General features: G+C 39.2%; 1 protein-coding gene across 1 annotated transcript in view; it reads left to right on the top strand.

Annotated features, from left to right (window-relative positions):
- Positions 1 to 2289: 2289 nt before the first annotated feature.
- The window catches only part of LOC143650394 (uncharacterized), a 123154-nt gene continuing 104636 nt past the window's right edge, over positions 2290 to 20807 (top strand). The window contains exon 1 of the mRNA XM_077121150.1: positions 2290 to 3133. Within this exon, the coding sequence (XP_076977265.1) occupies positions 3128 to 3133 (6 nt within the window). The 5' untranslated portion in view covers positions 2290 to 3127. The remainder of the gene's footprint in view (positions 3134 to 20807) is intronic.

The following is a 20807-nucleotide window of genomic DNA, read 5'->3' as shown; positions in this document are numbered from 1 at the left end:
AAGGTCCTGAAGGCAAAAAAAACCTGCAAAATCTTTGGGGGTAAAATTCTCTGTAGGATAGCAATCACTTGTTTCTATAATGGACGAAATCATTTGCAATTAGTCCATTCTCTACATCTAACTATGGAACTTGAATGATAATCAATAGCCAATCAATTGTCAAAAGTCCAGCCTCGGCAGGGAGTCTGGTGGCCTGAGGTGGGCTTACTGGACACTACTGGAGGGACTACGGTCCCTCTGGCCATATGCAACCTGCGCTGGCTTGTGTATGAGCCTGAGCCAGGGGTGTGGACGAGCCTGATGAGAGTGGGCGAGCTGTCTCCTCTTTAACAAGGAACACTGTGATTTGACGATCTGAAAGGAATGTAGAGATGTATTCCTTTTGCTCTTCATTTTTTCGACCTTACACAATTTTGCCTTTTTATTTAAGAACACTTCATCCTTGGAATATTTTGTTCATAACAGAGACCATCAGGAGATAGAAATAGGGTAAGATATTGGGTAATTGGAGCTGAAGGGATACAGGCTGTGCAACAGGACTGGATACAAAAACTCGGAAATGGACAGCACAATACTACCCAACTGTAGTATTACACTGAATGAAGCTGCATGTGAGAATGATAGAGGGAGGAGGGCTGGGGACATAAATGAAATCAGAAAGAAAGACAGATGTTAAAGACTGAGATGGTATAATCTAGGAATGCCTAGAGTGTATAATAATAGTGAAATGTACAAGGTACAATTAAAAAAATGTTTTTGCATGAGGAAGAACAAAGGAATGTCATTATTGCAGGGTACTGAAAATAGATGGTAATTAATATTTTAAAACGTCACCTTCTGTGTGAGTCTAAAGCAAAAAATGTTTATTTGTTACAGAATTTATATTTTGACTAGTGCATTTCCTAATATAACTTATGTAGATAGTTTGAATGCCATAAGTACTTGGAATCTCAGGTAGGACATGAGATTTTGCTGGTTTGTCCAGAGTGATGCCCTGATGAATCCCAGAGTGACTCGATCAGTGAGTGGAAAAGTATCTGCAAAGCCCCCTTCGGGGAGTGGTGAGAACGGGGAGAAATTCAACTTCCCCAAGTTGAATTCTTGATATTCTCACCAGCAGTGTGGACAACCAAAGCTATAGGCAGAGCCCCCAGTCTTGGGGTTTGTTCATATGAAGTGCAATCCCACAAAGGATAGGTCAAGTCTACTTAAAATTTAGGCCTGAGAGTCACCCCCAAGAGAGCCTCCAGATGTGGCCCCTCTCTCCAGTCAACACAGCGAGCAGTCTCACCACCCTCCCCCTCTCTACGTGGGACGTGACTCCCAGGGGTGTGGACCTTCCTGGCAACATGGGACAGAGATCTTGGAATGAGTGGAGACTCAGCATCAAGGGATTGAGAAAAACCCTAGAATGAGCTGAGGCTCAGCATCAAGGGATTGAGAAAACCTTCTCGACCAAAAGGGGGAAGAGGGAAATGAGACAAAGTGTCAATGGCTGAGAGATTCCAAGCAGAGTGGAGAGGTTATCCTGGAGGTTATTCTTATGCATCAAGTAGATATCATCTTGTTATTCAAGATGTAATGGAGAGGCTGGAGGGAACTGTTTGAAAATGTAGAGCTGTGTTCCAATAGCCATGTTTCTTGAGGATGATTGAATAATGATATAGCTTTCACAATGTGACTGTGTGATTGTGAAAACCTTGTGTCTGATGCTCCTCTTATCTACCTTGTCAACAGATGAGTAGAACAGAGGGAATAAAAATAAATAATACGGGGAACAAATGCTAAAATAAATTTAGTTTAAATGCTAGTGATCAATGAAAGCAAGGGGTAAGGGGTATGGTAGGCATAATCTTTTTTTTTCTTCCCTGTGTTCATTTTATTTCTTTTTCTATTGTCTTTTTATTTCTTTTTCTGAATTAATGCAAATGTTCTAAGAAATGCTGAATATGCAACTAAGTGATGATATTGTGAATTACTGATTATGTATGTTGTTTTACTTTTTTTATTTTTTAATAAATAAATTTTAAAAAAAGTAAAAAAAAAAAAAAGAACACTTCATCCATCTTCCACAAGCGTATAATATTTTTCTCAAACACTCTATTTCATGATTAATTCCCATAATTCTCATGTTCCCTCTACTCAACCTTGTGGCTTCTCAGCTGCGACCTGTCACTAGGGACACAGCCACACCCCAAGCGCAGGTGCTGGCCGGACGCATGCGTGGGCGCGGGCGCAGGCGCAGTTCTTTCCGTGCGCGGGTGGGGGGCATGGGGCAGTGCGCATGCGCCTAGGTAGGCACGTGACAGCGGGGCCTCCTGGGCCTGGAAAAACGGTCCTAGCAAAGCGGGCAGAGAACCCCAATGTGCTTTAAATTGAAATTAAATCAAGTTAAGAATGCTTTGTTTTATAGCCATGGAAGCGAAGGAAGAGGACAGAGGTCAAGGATAACTCCATTTTTGTTGGGGATTGAGTCGTGCCCCATGGAAGGCATCCTGTGGGCGTGGACGTTGAGGACGTTATTGGTGAGGCCCCCAAACCGATGAGGGGCCTCTGCCCGCAGGGCTGATTTCTCCTAAGCCGAGGGGACTGGACGCGGCAGGTGGACGCCACCGGAGAAGACACTGCCGCGTGCATGGTCGGGTGTGGCCAGGCCAAGGAAGCTCAAGACAGCGGGAGGAAGCGGCTCGCAGCCTGGGAAGCCGTGAGGCAGTACCTTTCTCAGCCACCCCACCCGTTCTGGCAGCTGGGAAATGAAAACAAGAGTCATCATGGCTTCTGGACTGCACGTGAATGCTCATCACAGCCTGTTTGTAGGACCCCAGTGCCCACCTGTAGGTGGATCAAATATGGTGGTATGCCCATACAGTGGAATTACTCGTCAGTGAGAAAGAAGACCGTGGCAACCACCACCACATGGGAGAATCTGAAAATAGTGATGCCGAGGGAGAGAAGCCAGACATTCTTCTGGATTCCATTTAGAACCTGGGAAATTTGCGGTAAACTATAGTGGGAGAAGGCAGATCACTCGTCGTGGAAGATGGAGAGTGGAAAGAGGGCTGGAGTGCAGATGGTCACGTGAGCATCTTGAGGAAGAAGTTCATAACTTGATGGCGATAGTGTTTTCATGCATGTAAGTCCTCATGATCTACTTTGTGTGCCATATATTATGTGTCATTTATATGTCAGTAAACCTGCAAAATGTGCACATGGCATTATTTATCAGATATACTGTAAGTGGAGAAATGACAGAATAGGCAAAAGGTACCACAACCCTATAATTAATAAGAATTCTGACCAATTGGCAAATTGTCGGAATTTCATCCATTTTTTTGCCAAGTAGTACTCCATTGTGTAGATACACCACATTTTGTTTCTTCACCCATTAGTTAATGGACATTTGGGTTGTTTCTACTTCTTGGCTGTTACGAATAATGCTGCCGTGGGCAATCATCTACAAGTTTTTGTGTGGATGTGTTTTAATTTCTCTAGGATAGGTAACTAGGAAGGGAATTACTGTGTCATATGCTAACTCGTTGTTTAATTATTTGAGGAACTGTCAAAGTGTTCCAACATGGCTGCACCATTTTGCATTCCCATTAGCTGTATATGAGGGATCACATTTCTCCACATCCTTGCCAACACTTATCTTTCTTTGTAGCCATCCTAGGGACTGTGAATTGATATCTTATTGTTTTAATTTGCATCTTCCTAATGACACATAATGCTGCATATCTTTTTATCTGTAAATTGGCCATATATCATCTCTGAAGAAAAGTCTGCTCTAGTTGTTTAATAATTTCTGATAGGTTTATGTCCTTTATCCTTAAATGGTAGGAGTACTTTATATATTCTTGATAAAGGAATCCAGGAATATGACTTGCAAGTATTTTCTATTCTTTTGGTTTTATCTTAATTCTGTTGATGGTGTCCTATCAAGCCCCAAATTTTCACTTTGATGAAGACCAACTAATCATATGTTCTTTTATAGCTTTTGCTTTTGGTGTTGTGTATATGAAATAATTGCCTTTTTTTTTAAGCTTTATTTTTGTATTTTAAAAATTTATTAGTGGGCGGGCCATGGTGGTTCAGCAGGCAGAGTTCTTGCCTGCCATGCTGGAGACCCGGGTTTGATTCCTGGTGCCTGCCCATGCAGAAAAAAAAAAGTTATTAGTGAAGTTGTAAGTTTACAGAAAAATCGTGCAGAAAATATAGAGGTCCCATATACCGCTCCCCCTATACATAGTTTTCCCTTTTATTGACAACTTGCGTTAGGGTGGTGCCTTTGTTACAATTGATGAAACAATGTTATTATAACTATTAACTGTAGTCTGTGGTTTATAGGGTTCACTGTGTTGCACAGGCGTATGAGTTTTTTTAAATTATTTTAATAACGTATGTACGATTTAAAATTAACCCATTTATTGTCATTCAAATCTATAATTCATTGGTGTTAATTGCATTCACAATGCTGTGCTACCATCACCGTCATTGATGACCAAAACTTTCCTATCACCCCAAACAGAAACTGTACCAATTAAGCACTAACCCCCTTTGATAAGGTGGTCAAACCAACCCAGCTAGGACAGAGCAACCTCTTCAATGAATGGTGTTTGGAGAACTGGATGTCCATATGCAAAAGAATGAAAGAGAATCCATCTCTCACTGCCTATACAAAAGTTAATGGATCGAAATGGATCAAAGGTCTAACCATTAGAGCTAATACCGTAAAACTTTTAGAAGAAAACATAGGGCAATACCTTATAAATCTTATGATAGGAGATGGTTTCCTAGACTTTACACCCAAAGCCCAAGCAATGAAAAAATAAATAGATGGGGTCTCCTCAAAATTAAATACTCTGTACATCAAAGAACTTTGTCAGGACAGTAAGAAGGGAGACTATGCAATGGGAGACAATATTTGGAAACCGCACGTTAGATAAAGGTTTAATATCAGAATATATGAAGAGATTCTAGAACTCAAAACAAAAAGGCAAACAACCAGGTTAAAAAATGGGTAAAAGACATGAACAGATAGACACTTTTCAGACGAGGAACTACAAATGGCTAAAAGGCATATGAAAAGATGCTCAACTTCCCTGGTTGTTAGGGAAATGCAAATCAAAACTGCTATGAGGGGTGGGCCACAGTGGCTCAGTGGCAGAGCTCTTGCCTTCCATGCCAGAGACATGGGTTCGATTCCTGGTGCTTGCCCATGTATTTAAAAAATAAAAAAAGAAAAGAAAAGTTTAAAAAAGAAGAAGAAAAAACTACTATGGGATATCATCTCACACCCACTAGAATGGCCATTATCAAAAAAACAAAACAAAAAGTGCTGGTGAGGATGTGGAGAAAGAGGCACACATATCCGCTATCGGTGGGAATGTAAAATGGTGCTATGGCTTTGAAAGGCAGTTTGGTGGTTCCTCAGGAAGCTAAGTATAGAATTGCCATATGATCTAGTAATCCCATTACTAGGAAATGAAGGCAAGAACACAAAGTGACGTTTGCACACCGATGTTTATAGCAGCATTATTAATGATATACATTCTTCTTAAGTGTGCATGGAACATTCTCCAGGATAGACCATATGCCAGGGCACAAAACAGTTGTCAATAAATTTTAACAGATTGAAATTATACTAAGCACTGTCTCTGATTATAATGGAATAAAGCTGGAAATCAGTAACAGGCAGAGAACTGGAAAATTCACAAATGTGTGAAGGTTAATAAGAAAATCAGCGGGTCTAAAAAGAAAGTGCAAGAGAAATCAGTAAATATCTTGAGATGAATGAAAACAAAACACAACTGTGCTGGTTTGAAAATTTTATGTACCCCAGAAAAGCCATGTTTTAATCCTGATCTAATCTTGTTGGGACAGCCTTTTTTTTTAAATCCTGATTCAGTAGTGTAGGGTGGATACTTTTTATAGGATTATCTCCACAGAGATGTGGCATGTCCCATTGTGAGTGTGACCTTTTGATTAGATGGAGATGTGACCCCCCCACCCATCCAAGATGGGTCTTGATTAGCTTACCAGAGCCCTTTAAAAGAAGAAACATTTTGGAGAAAGCGCAGTGCTGATGCAGATGCTTGGAGGACAGTTGTTTTAGAGTTGACAGAGCCAAGAGGATACCCAGGTGTTTGGAGATGCAGGGTCTAGCAGTTGCCATGTGCCTTCCCATGAGATGCTCAGCAAGCCAGAGCCCAGAGTTGTGTTCTGGAGGAGCTTAGTGAAGGCCCACAGATGTCAGGTGAGGAGCCCTCACAGGATGGCTTTCTGCTCACCCTTATCACCATGCACGTCCCCTCCTGTAGCGCCCACATCAACCATTCTTTCTGAGATTCCTGCAGTTCTCAGACCGGCTTGTGTAGATGCATTCTTCTGTGAAACCCAGATGTGCATCTTCTGTGTACTCAGGCTGCTTATTCTCATCGGTATCCTCTCCACCTCCTATTCTCTATCTTTTTAATTGTCCACTGCATGTGCTCTGCTGAAAGTTGGAAAACGGGCTTTACCACAAGTTTATCTCACTGGACTGTATGGATATTAAATGAGGTTTTTTTCACTTCAAGATATTAAACATGCTAATATGTCCAAGGGAAAATTCAATACAAAGAATATATGCTGATGGATTGAGCAGTGGAGAAGCATTCAGAGGTCTGAGACTTGAGAGTGATGGAATATTGAAACCTTTGTAGAAGAGTAGAGGATGACGATCTTCAGAAGCATGGCCTTTTTATCAACCACATTATTATAATATTATATAATATATATTATTCATGATATGCATTCTTCTTAAGTGTTCATAGAACATTCTCCGTGAGAGAATGTATGCTGGGGCACAGAACAGTTGTTAATAAATTTTAAAAGTTTGAAATTATACTAAGCACTCTCTCTGATTATAACTGAATAAAGCTGGAAATCAGTAACAGGCAGAGAACTGGAAATTCACAGTAAATGGAGGTTATTAAAATCAGCGGGTCTAAGAAGAAAGTGCAAGAGAAATCAGTAAATATCTTGAGATGAATGAAAATGAAACACGGCTGTACTGGTTTGAAAATATTATGTACCCCAGAAAAGCCATATTTTAAACCTGATCTAATGGATTCATTAAAATCCTCATTCAAATCTATAATCTGTTAGAGCAGGATGAAAACATGGCTTTTTATCAAGATATTTTTCTCAAGATATTTACGGATTAACAGGAGCTAAAGCAGACATATGTGGTGTGCTGGTTTGAAAGAATGTGTCCCCTAGAAAAGCCATATTTTAATATAAATCCCATTTTGTAAAGGCAGAATAATCGCTATTCAATCGTGTATGTTTGAATCTGTAATTAGATCATCTCCCTGGAGATGTAAACCAATCAAGTGTGGTTGTTAACCTGAATTGGGGGAAATGTGTCTCCACCCATTTGGGTGGGTCTTGATTAGTTTCTCAAGTCCTATAAAAGGGGAAACATTTTGGAGAATGAGAGCTCTGAGAGAGAGCAGAGCAGAACGACATAGCCACGTGAAGCAGAGAACACCAGGCAGCGACCTTTGGAGATGAAGAAGGAAAATGCTCCCGGGGAGCTTCATGAAACAGGAAGCCAGGAGAGAAAGCTGGCTGATGATGCCATGCTCTCCATGTGTCCTCCCAGATGAGAGAGGAACCCTGACCGTGTTCACCATGTGCCTTTCCAGATGAGAGAGAAACTCTGACTCTGTTTGCCATGTGCCCTTCCACTTGAGAGAGAAACTATGAACTTCATTGGTCTTCTTTAACCAAGGTATCTGTCCCTGGATGCCTTTGATTGGACATTTCTATAGACTTGTTTTAATTGAGACATTTTCTTGGCCTTAGAACTGTAAAGTAGCAACTTATTAAATTCCCCGTTTTAAAAGCCATTCCATTTCTGGTATATTGCATTTGGCAGCTACAAACTAGAACAGATAGCAACAGTAGATTCTCTTCTGACAGCTTCTATTTTTCAGTGCAGGTAAGAGCAAGGAGAGCATCTGTGAATGAGGAGGATAGAGGGGTTGTTTGGTATTTAAAGCTTGAGAAGAGAGGAGAGACTTTAACCTGAATGTTAATGAACTAGGCAGGTATTTCAGAATTTTAGTGCAGATTTAGGACATCCTAGGGATTGAATTTAAGAAATTAATGTAAGCATGTTTGTCAGATAACCCATGAAGCATACTTAGAAATTAGTAAGCATTCATTAGGTTGACTACCATTAATCAAGTCAATAATAATAAAAATAAAGATGACAACAACTACTGTCACCTACTACTCTAGCCTTATCATAACATATGAAAGAAAAACACGTCATATTCATTTATATTTGCCCAGTGCCTATAGTTGACAGCCTATAATGTGTGCTCAAGAGTTGTTTGTTTAAATGATTGGTCTGTTTGTGCAATTAAAGGCAGTACAAACAGTATTCTTGCCTTGTGGACTTTTTGGTATTATGTGCCATGATTTGGCCTCATGTTGCTAAGATCAGACGTTAAAGACATCCCTAGGCCTGAAACATCCTTCTCAAATCTGGTCTTTGTGATGGTTTCTCTGCTGACAAGCTGAGTTCCCATTTCCTCTGGGAAAATACCCTGTCCTTACCCAAAAAACAGAATCAGTGAGATTCTTCTGTTTTCCTATAGATTTCATTAAAATACTCTGTCATTTACCTTTGTGTATGCTTATAGGTGATTGTTCTGCTCTTAAGGTGATTGGTTTTTATGTTTGTTTCTTTCCTTTTCATAGTTCATTGATTTTATTATTTCAACACCAGCCCTCCAAATTCAGAGGCCATTTAGAGGTGTATTAATAAGTTCTGCTTGGAGTTCAACCAATAGAAGTTTGAATCTTGGCTTTGTTGTTTCTGGGGCTAGTGTTCTTGAACACATCACCTAGGCTTTTTCTGCCATTGTTTCCTTTGTTGCTTAGTGGTAATCAAAAGTTAAGAAAGGGGAGACTTTTCTTAAAACAGAGATAGCTTCAAATCTGTAACTTCCCGTTTCTGTCACTCCTTAAGGCACAGGGAGCTCTGGGTTCTTCATTTCACTGTGGATTCTCCAGTTACAACTTGAATCAGGAATTTCTCATGATTCGTTAAGTATCTTATACCCTATACTTTACTGACAGCCATTTGTGACTCTTATCTGAGCCTTTTAGATTTTTCCACTTTATTCCTTGGCGTGCTAAGGTGTCTTTGCAGGGAGAAAGCTATAGGAATCTCAAAATTATTATCAGATTCTGTTTTGACTTTGGTAAGAGACACTGGAAAATACCTTAATCTCATATTTCTGCTACCTTTTGGCTAGTTAACAAAAACGCTCTATCTTGCTTGATGTACTCTTAAAACAGTTTGTGTTAATAGGGGAATAAGACGACAAATATGTAAACCAACTACGACAAACATGTAAACCAACTACGAAATAAGACAGTCTTATTGTGGGTACTTTGGAAGGTATGGTCGTTATTTTGTTTTTCTTTTTGACATTAAGTACTTTCTGCCTTGAGCAGGTGTGCTGGTTTGAAAGGACATATGTCCCCTAGAAAAGCTATGTTTTAATCTAAATCCCATTTCGTAAAGGTAGAATAATCCCTATTCAATACTGTATGTTTGAAACTCTAATCAGATCATCTCCCTGGAGATGTGATTAAATCAAGAGTGGTTTTTAAGCTGGATTGGGTGATGACATGTCTCTACCCATTTGGGTGGGTCTTGATAAATTTGAGTCCTATAAAAGGTAACGTTTCAGAGAATGGAGGTTCGGAGAGAGCAGAGAGTGCTGCAGCACCATGAAGCAGAGAGTCCATGAGCCAGTGACCTTTGGAAATGAAGAAGGAAAACACCTCCCGGGGAACTTCATGAAACCAGAAGCCAGAAGAGAAAGCTGGGAGATGGTACCGTGTGTACCATGTGCCCTTCCAGCTGAGAGGGAAACTCTGACCGTGTTCACCATGTGCCTTCTCACTTGGGAGAGAAACCCTGAACTTCATTGGCCTTCTTGAAGCAAGGTATCTTTCCCTGGATACCTTTGATTGGACATTTCTGTAGACTTGTTTTAATTGGACATTTTCTCGGCCTTGGAACTGTAAACTAGCAATTTATTGAATTCCCCTTTTTAAAAGCCATTCCGTTTCTGGTATGTTGCATTCTGGCAGCTAGCAAACTGGAACAGCAGGTATTTAGTTGCCATCATCATTATTTCAGTGGCAGTGGTGTGCTGTGTTTAACAGCGCAGATGAGCTGGGTTTCAACTCTAGCTCCCCCGCTAGGGGTACGGTCACTTAACTTCTTTGTGCCTCAGTTTCATCCTTTTGTATGCATTAAATATGATCATATAAGTAGGGCTTTTTCCTAGTACCTAATTCTCTGGTAGGTAATCACCAGGGTACATCTCAGTTAGGGGCACAGTGTTGAGGGTCAGCGTACATGAGAGTGGGTCCTTTGAGACAGGAGTATTTACCATCCTCAGAGTTTCTGTACAGTTTGGGACATCATAATATCTTCCTCATTAGATAGGGAGGAAAGTTGGTGGGAACACTTATGTCCGCAGCTGGCTTTGGGTGAGAGCTCTTGGGTGTTAATTCTCATAGCCTCATGACCGTTCTATATGGAGCAGCCTTCTCTGCCAGGTACTGTGCTTTCGATGGCATATCTCACTTTAACTTTACAGCCATTCCAGAAGCAATCAGAATAATACAATGAATTAAATAAAAATCCCATACACACAATTACTTGGTTTGTTGCTAAAAATAGCTTGCCCAGAATGTTTTCTTACTTATTTTTTTCAGATAAATTTTTGTAATTATCAAATCCCAGAAGTTTATTGCCTTAAAAAGCTTTCTTAGGCAATGCTCGTCCTTTTATTATTTAAACTAAACAAAGAATGTTAACTGATCACTCCTGATCTGATGGGGTTCAATGTGTCCTCTTCCCTTTGTCTTTCTTCCTGGTTATCTTGGGTTTTTTGCTTTCTCAATGATTTGCCATAATATGAAGACCCTATAAATGAAACTGGCCTGGATTTCTGAGTGTCTGAAAAAACATCAGGGAAGTCTCTATCAAGAGGAAGTTACTTAAAAAGCATGAGATCTTTCCTGAGATTTTATCCAAGGGTGACTCTTTTCCAGATAGTTCTTAGAGGGTTGATGGAAAATCGAGAATGGAATGGAGACATCTGCCTCTCTCACTTCTCCTTATAGGTATATTGTTTAGTAACCACAGCATTTTTTTTCCTGTAATGGAAAGGTAACTGGTTAACGGTAGTCTATTACACAGCAATGGCCTCCCTTACATTGCCTCCATTGACTGAAAAATGGACCCTACTTCTCTCTTCCCGTTTAGATCACTTATGGTCCTTTTGACTTGTCCCTGAGATCGAAGGTCTGTTTCCATCTCTATATCCAATGGCCTTCAGAGATGCTTCTCTGGCCTTGGGTATGGTGGAGTTATTGCTGCATTTTGACTAGACCTGGATGGAGCTGTTTATTTCAGATGATGTGAAAGGTAAACAGTTCCTCAGGGACTTGTGAGAGGGAATGGTCAGGCACAATATCTATACAGGCTTTATGGACAGGATGCCTTGTTTCTAAGAGATTCCAACTGTTGTCAAAATGGATTTTCCTCTCCGGCATCAGAGTCCCAAGTAAATGTGACTATTCTCTATGGAGACACCAGTTCTCGGATAAGCCTCAGTATAGCTGCAATGAATACTAAAACCACATGGAAGGTGGTTTTAACCTGTGGGAAACACTTCGTGCTTGAGTCTTCCCATAGGACTTCTGGCTTTTCATGCCAGAACCATGAAATCCTGGTTTCAAACGTTCTCTATAGTTAGCTCTGCTAAATACCCAAAAGATGCTTTCTTTAGTAAACCATAGTTATTTTACTTTGATGTCTCATTTTCTGAATATGACTGTGAACTTTTGGATGGAGACCTACTGAATACTTCTTTGGTGGCTGTTTCTCTGCATCTTTTTAAGAAGCCCATGTCTGACTCCAGTTACACAGTCTACAATGCTGAGTACACTGTGGCCCATGCCCTCCAGAAATGTGCCCCAAACTAACAGAAATTAGGTCTTTGGGGAGTGCTGAGAAGGTGACATTTCTCTCCTGGAGGTTAATAATGCTCTCTCCAAATATGAATATTTCTATAGCTGTCTTTTAAGTTGCAGAACCTGGAGTTTATTGAGACACACGTTCATGACAATGATTGCCTCAGAAGCACAAAAAGAACTCAGCTTTAAGAGTTGGCCTATTTCCCCAGAGTTACAGGAGTATCTGTACTTGTTACATGGTGTAGGAAAAACCCAATGACTTCAATATAATGATTCAGCAGCCATATGCTTTTGTTTAAATCCTATCTCCTCTGTTACAACTCCACTTTTTCCTTTGGCCCTTTTCCCACTGTTTAGGGGTATTTGGGCTATGCCCATTCTAACTTTTCCATGTTGGAAAGGGTTGTTGATAATATGGGGTAGGGGGATGGAACTAGCTGATGTTCTGGAGAGGCTGTCCGTGATGTCTTCTAATGATGGTGAGAACCTAGGTTCCCTTTATGTATTCTACAGAGTAGTTTATATAGTTTCTTATTTAATTCTGTGAACACTTTAAGAGATTGTCACTGCTCTTCCCACTTTTCAAATGAAGAAAATGACACCAAAGGAATCAACTACCCAGATCTCAGGTCAAGGATTAGTCTGGATTTGAACCCAGGACTTTCTGGATCTTTATTAAATGCATAAAGAATGCTTTGGACCCATCCTCAAGCATCTGGGAATGACTAGCATTTACAGACATATTAACAAAACTATATGTATGTGCATGCAAAAGATATATTATGTATAGATTAATGTGTCTTTTTTTGTATCATGTTTTTACATATTATCTCATTGGATACCCTAACATTCAATACACACAAAGTTTGTGATGGAATTTTTTTCCTTAACTTTTGATCATTCAGTTCTACATATATAATCAGCAATTCACAACATCATCACATAGTGGCATATTCATCATCATGATCATTTCTTGGAACATTTGCATCTATTCAGAAAAAGAAAACAGAAAAAAATTCATACATTGCTTTGAATTAGCCGTCCCTTTCATTGATCACTAGCATTTCGATCTAAATTTATTTTAACATTTGTTCCCCCTATTATTTATTTTTATTCCATATGTTTTACTTGTCTGTTGATAAGGTAGATAAAAAGAGCATCAGAAACAAGGTTTTCACAATCACCCAGTCACAATGTGAAAGCTATATCATTGTACAATCATCTTCAAGAAGCATTGCTACTGGAACACAGCTCTACATTTTCAGGCGGTTCCCTCCAGCCTCTCCATTACATCTTGACTAACAAGGCGATATCTATTTCATGCGTAATAATAACCTCCAGGATAACCTCTTGGCTCTGTTTGGAATCTCTCAGTCATTGACACTTTATTTTGTCTCATTTCACTCTTCCCCCTTTTAGTCAAGAATGTTTTCTCAGTCCCTTGATGCTGAGTCTCAGCTCATTCTTAGGGGTTTTCTCAGTCCCTTAATGCTGAGTCTCAGCTTATTCCAGGATCTCTGCCCCACATTGCCAGGAAGGTCCATACCCCTGGGAGTCATGTCCCACGTAGACAGGGGGAGTGTGGTGAGTTTGCTTGTTGTGTTGGCTGGAGAGAGAGGCCACATCTGAGCAACAAGAGAGGTTCTCTTGGGGGTGTGTTGCTTCCTATTGAAACGGAGCTCGAAGGATATTAAGGAATGGTGAGAAAAAAAGAAAGGAAGAAAGAAAGAAAGACACAGATGGGCTCAGGGGGTCTGAAGCGTGAGTTTACTTCAGACAGACTTCAGACAACTTTATTCTCAACCAGATCCTTGTTATATACCACAGGATGTCAATAGATATGCAGGCATTTCCTGAGGGAGCAAGATTCTTATCTCACAGTGTTCTTCATACTTAACATAACTGTTTTGGGTAAACATTCTCTTCCTCCCAGATTGCTCTACATAACAATCTCCACAGTTTACCACGGCCATCCTGAGGCCAGCAGCTTGCAACAAATTCTGTAGGTCTTGCTTTAAACTCTTGGCTTCTACATTTCCCCCTTTTTATTTTATAAACCGAGGAAAACAAGAATCACCTTTTTAGGGTGACTATAAGCAGAGGTGACCGCGCCTGTCTTAGGTTGCCCTTAGGCTCTGAAGGGTCTTACCCGTCATTGGCTGCCAGTCAAGCTCTCTGACTTTGATTCACAAGAATCACATTGTTATAAGCAGAGGTGACCGTGCCTGTCTTAGGTTGCCCTTAGGCTCTGAAGGGTCTTACCCGTCATTGGCTGCCAGTCAAGCTCTCTGACTTTGATTCAGGAGGGAGCCAACGAGTTTTTGCAAGAATCACCTTTTTCTTTGTTGTTAAACACAGCTGAGGAGGAAGGGAAGTATAAACAGCCCCAAACCTAGGATTTTTTAGCTCTTGGGTAAGTGATTGTGTAACATTACCTCCATAGGCTACATGTAGATTATTCTAATTTACATTCTAATACCCCTTTTTTGTAATTCTAAGATCAGGACTTAAACTATCTGAAAGCCTTATAAAGATGCCTTTTCCCTTTTCCCATTCTATTTCAGACAGGCCATATGTTAAAAGAGGGTAATACAAAAACTGCTCTCATTCCTTTTACACTTTAAACTTTGTAAAAAATTTAAATGATACATTTGATCTTCAATATGAACCAATGTCATTTCTATATCATTTAGTCTATTATTAGTTTGCTCATCAATGAGATTGTCTATGCCACAGTTCACTGGTGTTTTTCTAACAATGCTGCATCTGTATAGTTTGTTGCAATGCTGTTCCAGCGACTGCAGCCACTGTGATGCTTCCAATGATTCCAGTGACAGATGCAATAATGAATCCAATTAGTCTATTAGTCCTTTTTAGATGTTCTTTTGCCAAATGGATCAGTATATGTGTTTCTGGAGAGGATTGCAAAGATCTTGACATCTGCACTGGCAGCCAAATACCTCTTCTCCTTGCTGCTATAATCGTCTCATTTTCCTGCAACATAAATGCTTGGGGACAAGTGAATAGAGAATAATTTTCACAATTAGAAGTTTGATTTCTTATATGCATATGAACTTTAACAAGTATATATGGATCTCTAATACATATTTGTATATAGTGTTTATGGCTGCTAAAGAGAAGTTATAGTTACTAGAATTCACTATGAAAATTGGTCCCAGTCCTAGGAAAATTCCCCATAAATTTCTCTGAATAATATATTTATCATCCCAAATCATGGCACAAATCATCCTCTATGTAATAACTCTGGTTTAGCTTGCCTATCCATATAGTCTCAGTTATCTTCAACCCCACAGGGGAATCTTACAATTCCATAGGAATCATTAATTATGATAACTGCTCAATCCATATGACATGACTGCCATCCATTCCAACTTTCTTTCCCACCTAACAGGCAAGTATCCTTTGTATCCATAGAGTTAAGCATATAGGTCTTTCTAAAAATGGAATTAAATTTGACACCAGTTTTCTTCTTATTGGACCTGGGAATCCTAAACTTGTATTTAGGTTATTTTGGTAAAGTTGGATTGGCCCATGTTAGGGCTCACAGATAATCCCAGTAAGTATAAATATGTCCCTGTGCTTCAGCAATCAAAATTGTATGTCCTATAGTATGCATTACCCATTTAGTTATTTTTTGTCCAGGTCAATATGTCTGGGTTTTATTCTCTTTGAGGGAATCCAAACTGAAGTTCCGTCATCTGCAATGACAAGAGCAAATCCCCTACCCAACACCTTTACCATTCCTGGTTTCCATAAATCATCTTTAACATCTTTCCAATAGATTGGCTGCAGCTGCCGTTCTGTTTGGGATATATCATTTTCCTTTTCCAAATTGCTAAAATGTTGTTCTGCTGGAGTCTGTGATGAATTATCATAAATGTTTAAAAAATTTAGAGTAAACAGTGCCTTTGCTAATTGATCTTTAGGAGTACTTATTTTCATAACATCATCCTCCTGATCATCGTCTCCCCCTTTTTGTTTTAAAAGCATAGACTTTAGCGTCCGGTTTGCTCGTTCAATAATTCCTTGCCCTGAGGGATTGTGTGGAATTCCTGTAATATGAGTAATATTAAAAGTAGTACAAAATTTATGAAATTGTTTTCCTGTATAAACAGGACCATTGTCCGTTTTAATAGATTGAGGGCATCCCACAACAGCAAAAGCATTAAGTAAATGTGATTGAACATGGCAAAAACGATCTCCAGATTGTGCGGTAGCCCAGATGAAATGAGAACAAGTGTCTATGATAACCTGTACATATTGCATTTTACTAAAATGTGAAATATGAGTAACATCCATTTGCTATAATTCATTTGCTTTTTGACCTCTAGGATTAATCCCTGATGCAAATGGGAGTGCATTTAAAGGCCCACAGGTTTGACAAGTCCTAACAATGTCCTGAGCTTGCTGTTTAAAAAAGATGGAAATTTCTTTCACAGCCCTTTGCTATTGATATGACTCAATTTGTGAAATGTTATGGGATTTTGCATTACCCCCATAAGAGTATCTGCTTGCTGATTTTGTAATGATAAAGGACCTGGAAGATTGGTTTGAGCTCTTTATATGCATGTCAAGAACAAGCCCAGAAACTAATCTTTCTTTATCCTGCTCTGCCAAAGGCACGGCAAAGAAGCAATTTTTAAAATCTATCATAATAAATCAGTTCTTAGAAATTACAACTGGTGTGGGCAAGCCAGGCTGCAATGACTCTATAGGCTGAACCACAGTATCAACTTTTATCAAATCAGTCAACATTCTCCATTTTCCTGACCTCCCTCCTGCAATAAATATTGGAGAATTCCAAGAACCACGAGACTCCTCTAAACGTCCTGCTCCAAACTGTTCCCAAATCAACCGAGTCAGAGCTTCAAACCTCTTTACAGATAAGGGCCACTGCTCAACCCAAAAAGGCCCGCCTGTAGTATTTGTAGTGGATGTCCCTGGAGAATATCCTCACTTTATGCTTTAAGAGTTCCCTTATTAGATCCCTGTTCGGGCTCCAATTGCCGAGTCCGACTCAAGCAACTGTCGAAACAGGGTAAGAAGTGGTAGTGGGAGATTGAGAAGAAACACAACTTAGAGTTTAAGACAAAGCATGAGCCAGGTTGTTCATTGCCTGACTGAACACAATAACCAAATAGAAATAGGAATATTTTCCCCGTTTTGTTAGGTTCACTGCAAAGCCTTCATAACAGATTTCCATTACTTAAGATTTAAAACATTATGGCCTTAAGGCTGAAACCAACAACAATGTTTTTGAATGAGATCAAATAAGCTTACTAATTCAGATGTTTTAACAGGCACCCCAGTAGCTTTAACACACACACATACTCCTCCAGCCGCCTATTATGATTACCCATTACCCTGATGATCCAAGGAAAATGCTTACTTTACCAATATGACTCGAGTCCTCTTCTATCGGCTGGACACACGTGCCTCTAATGAGACTTTTCCTTGGTTCCTTAATATTGATTTGGAGTCTTCTTCTTCGAGCCCCATGTTGGGCGCCAAATGTTGCTTCCTATTGAAACGGAGCTTGAAGGATATTAAGGAATGATGAGAAAAAAAGAAAGGAAGAAAGAAAGAAAGACACAGATGGGCTCAGGGGGTCTGAAGCATGAGTTTACTTCAGACAGACTTCAGACAACTTTATTCTCAACCAGATCCTTGTTATATACCACAGGATGTCAATAGATATGCAGGCATTTCCTGAGGGAGCAAGATTCTTATCTCACAGTGTTCTTCATACTTAACATAACTGTTTTGGGTAAACATTCTCTTCCTCCCAGACTGCTCTACATAACAATCTCCACAGTTTACCACGGCCATCCTGAGGCCAGCAGCTTGCAACAAATTCTGTAGGTCTTGCTTTAAACTCTTGGCTTCTACAGGGGTGACTCTTAGGCCTACTTTTAAGTAGGCTTGACCTATCCTTTGTGGGGTTAAGTTTCATACGAACAAACCCCAAGACTGGTTGCTCAGCCTATAGCTTTGGTTGTCTGCATTGCTTGTGAGAATATCAAGAATTCAACTTGGGGAAGTTGAATTTTCCCCCATTCTCACCATTCCCCAAAGGGGACTTGCAAATACTTTTTTATTCACTGTTCAAATCACTCTGGGTTTTATTGGGGCATGTGATGGAATTTTGAGGGTGATGGAGGTAAGTGATTTTTCCTCAGGTCTAGCATCCAAGATATTTCCGAGTGTCCCAGGTGAGCTCACTTTCCATGGCTTAAGGATGTATATCTTTTAGCTTCACCCCATATGAGGAACATCCACGTGAACAAAAGTGGTGACCAGGTTTCTTTGGATAAGAGAAAATTTGTGGAACAATATGGTATTCTAAACTATGGAGATTTTCCATATGGATTGGAGCTGCAGGTGAAAGGGGGGCAGTTTGTCCCCCAAACTCCACATGGTCAAGGTTTTACCACCCAGGATGAGATGATTGAATGGACCTTTGAGTTTCCTGAGGTTGAATGCAATTTCAATACTGGATTTATACTTCACTTAGGTATTTGAAGAACGCATACTCATCAAAATAATTGTCTTTTCTATCTCATTTTGAGGTCCATATTTAAGAATAGAAAAACTATTATTTCTATATTGATACAATTTTACATTTTCCCCTTATTTCTTGTTCAGTGACTAGAAAAGGATTTCATTTAAGCATGCAGATAAATTTTCCTCTAATTTTTATAAAGATAATATCCTGGGGGGAGTCTTAGGCTTTCCAAAAGATTAATTAAATAACTTGATTTCTCAAAGTAAACCATTTGAATATTCAGATATCCTGCAATTGCCTGACTGACAAGGGTTAGAGAATTTGTCATGTTAGATGGACACCACCTTACATTTAAATTGCATATTTTAATGCTACCTGCATCTTCTGTTCTTTGTAAGTGCGATTTTAATTGTCATCTGGACATTTATCTTTCACTCTTCTGCGAAATGTGTTTTCTCCCTTTATTAGAGAAGTTATGGTTTTACAAAGCAATCGTGCATAAAATACAGGATTCCCATAAAATGCCCCAACTACCAATACCTTGCATTTATGTGGAACATTTGCTATAATTGATGATAGCACATTTTAATAACTGCCCTGTTATAATCTATGGTTTAGCTTAGGGCTCATTGTTTGTATAGTGTAGTTCCAGGGATTTTTAAAAAATTTATATTCTGTTACCATATATTCAATCTAACATTTCCCCCTTTTAATCACATTAAGATATATATTTCAGTGCTGTTAATTGTGTTCACAATGTTCTATCTTCACTACCATCCGTTATTGAAACAGTTCCATCATTCCAAATAGGAACTGTGTACATTTTTTCCCATTATTAAAGAAGTTGTGGGTTTACAGAGCAATCATTCATGAAATATAGGACCTCCATGTATCACACCACCACCAACACCCCACCTTGTGTGGAACATTTTTACAACTGATGATAGCACATTTTTATAACTGCACTATTTTAAAGTCCATGGCTTAACTTAGCGTTCACTGCTTGTGCGGTGTAGTTCTGTGGATTTTTAAAAATTTATTGTTACCATATATACAATCTAACATTTCTCCCTTTAATCTCATTCAGATATGTATTTCAGTGCTGTTAATTGCATTCACACTACTGTACAACCATCACTACATCCATTACCAAAATGTTCCATCATTCCAAATAGGAACCCTGGACATTTTAAGCCTTAACCTCCCATTCCCTATTCCAAGCCATTCCCCTGGTAACCTCTATTTTAGATTTTGACTTTATGAGTTTGCTTATTCTAAGTGTTTCAAATCAATGAGACCACGTAATATTTTCCTTTTGTGCCTTCTTTCACTCAACATGATATCTTCAAGGTTCATCCATGTTGTTGCATGTATCAGGATTTCCTTTTTACGGCTGAATAATATTTCATTTATTTACCTACCACACTTTATTTATCCATCTGTCAGTTGATGGACTCTTGGATTGCTTCCATTTTTTGGCAACTGTGAATAATGCTGCTAAGAACATCAGTGTGCAATGGCTGTTCACATCTTTGCTTTCAATTTTTTTCATTATATAATCTATCAGCAGGGTTGCCAGGTCATGTGGTAGTTCTATACTTAGCTTTTGGTGAAACTGTTAAACTGTTTTCTACAATGGTTGCACCATTTTACATTGCCACCAGCAATGAATGAGTGTTCCTATTTCTCTGTACCCTCTCCAATACTTGTTATTTTCCTAAAAGAAAAAAAAATAGCAGTCATTTTAATAGCTGTGAAATGTTATCTCATAGTTTCGATTTGCATTTCCCTGATGGCTAATGATGTTGAGAATCTTTTTGTGTGCTTTCTGGCCATTTGTGATATCTTTTTTGGAAAGATGTCTGTTCAGGCCTTTGGTTGATTTTTAAATGGGGTTGTCTGTCATTTTGTTGTTAAGTTGAAGGATTTCTTTATAGACACTGGATATTAATCCCTTATCAGATAATTGTTTCCAAATATTTTCTGCCATTTTATAGGATGCCTTTTTAACTTTCATGATAAAGTCCTTTAAGGAACAAAAGGTTTGGATTTTCACAAGGTTTCATTTATCTATGTTTCCTTTAGTTGCTTGTGCTTTGGGTGTAAAGTCTAAGAAACCGTTGTCTAACACAAGATCCTGAAGATGTTTCCCTATATTTTCTTCTAGGAGTTTGACAGTTCTAGCGCTTATATTTTAGCCTTTGATCCAGTTTGAGTTGATTTT

The sequence above is a fragment of the Tamandua tetradactyla genome, chromosome 11, assembly GCF_023851605.1.
Source record: "Tamandua tetradactyla isolate mTamTet1 chromosome 11, mTamTet1.pri, whole genome shotgun sequence".
Classification (NCBI taxonomy): domain Eukaryota; kingdom Metazoa; phylum Chordata; class Mammalia; order Pilosa; family Myrmecophagidae; genus Tamandua; species Tamandua tetradactyla.
Note: the sequence above shows the minus strand (reverse complement) of the source record. Positions and strands in the feature narration are given on the sequence as shown.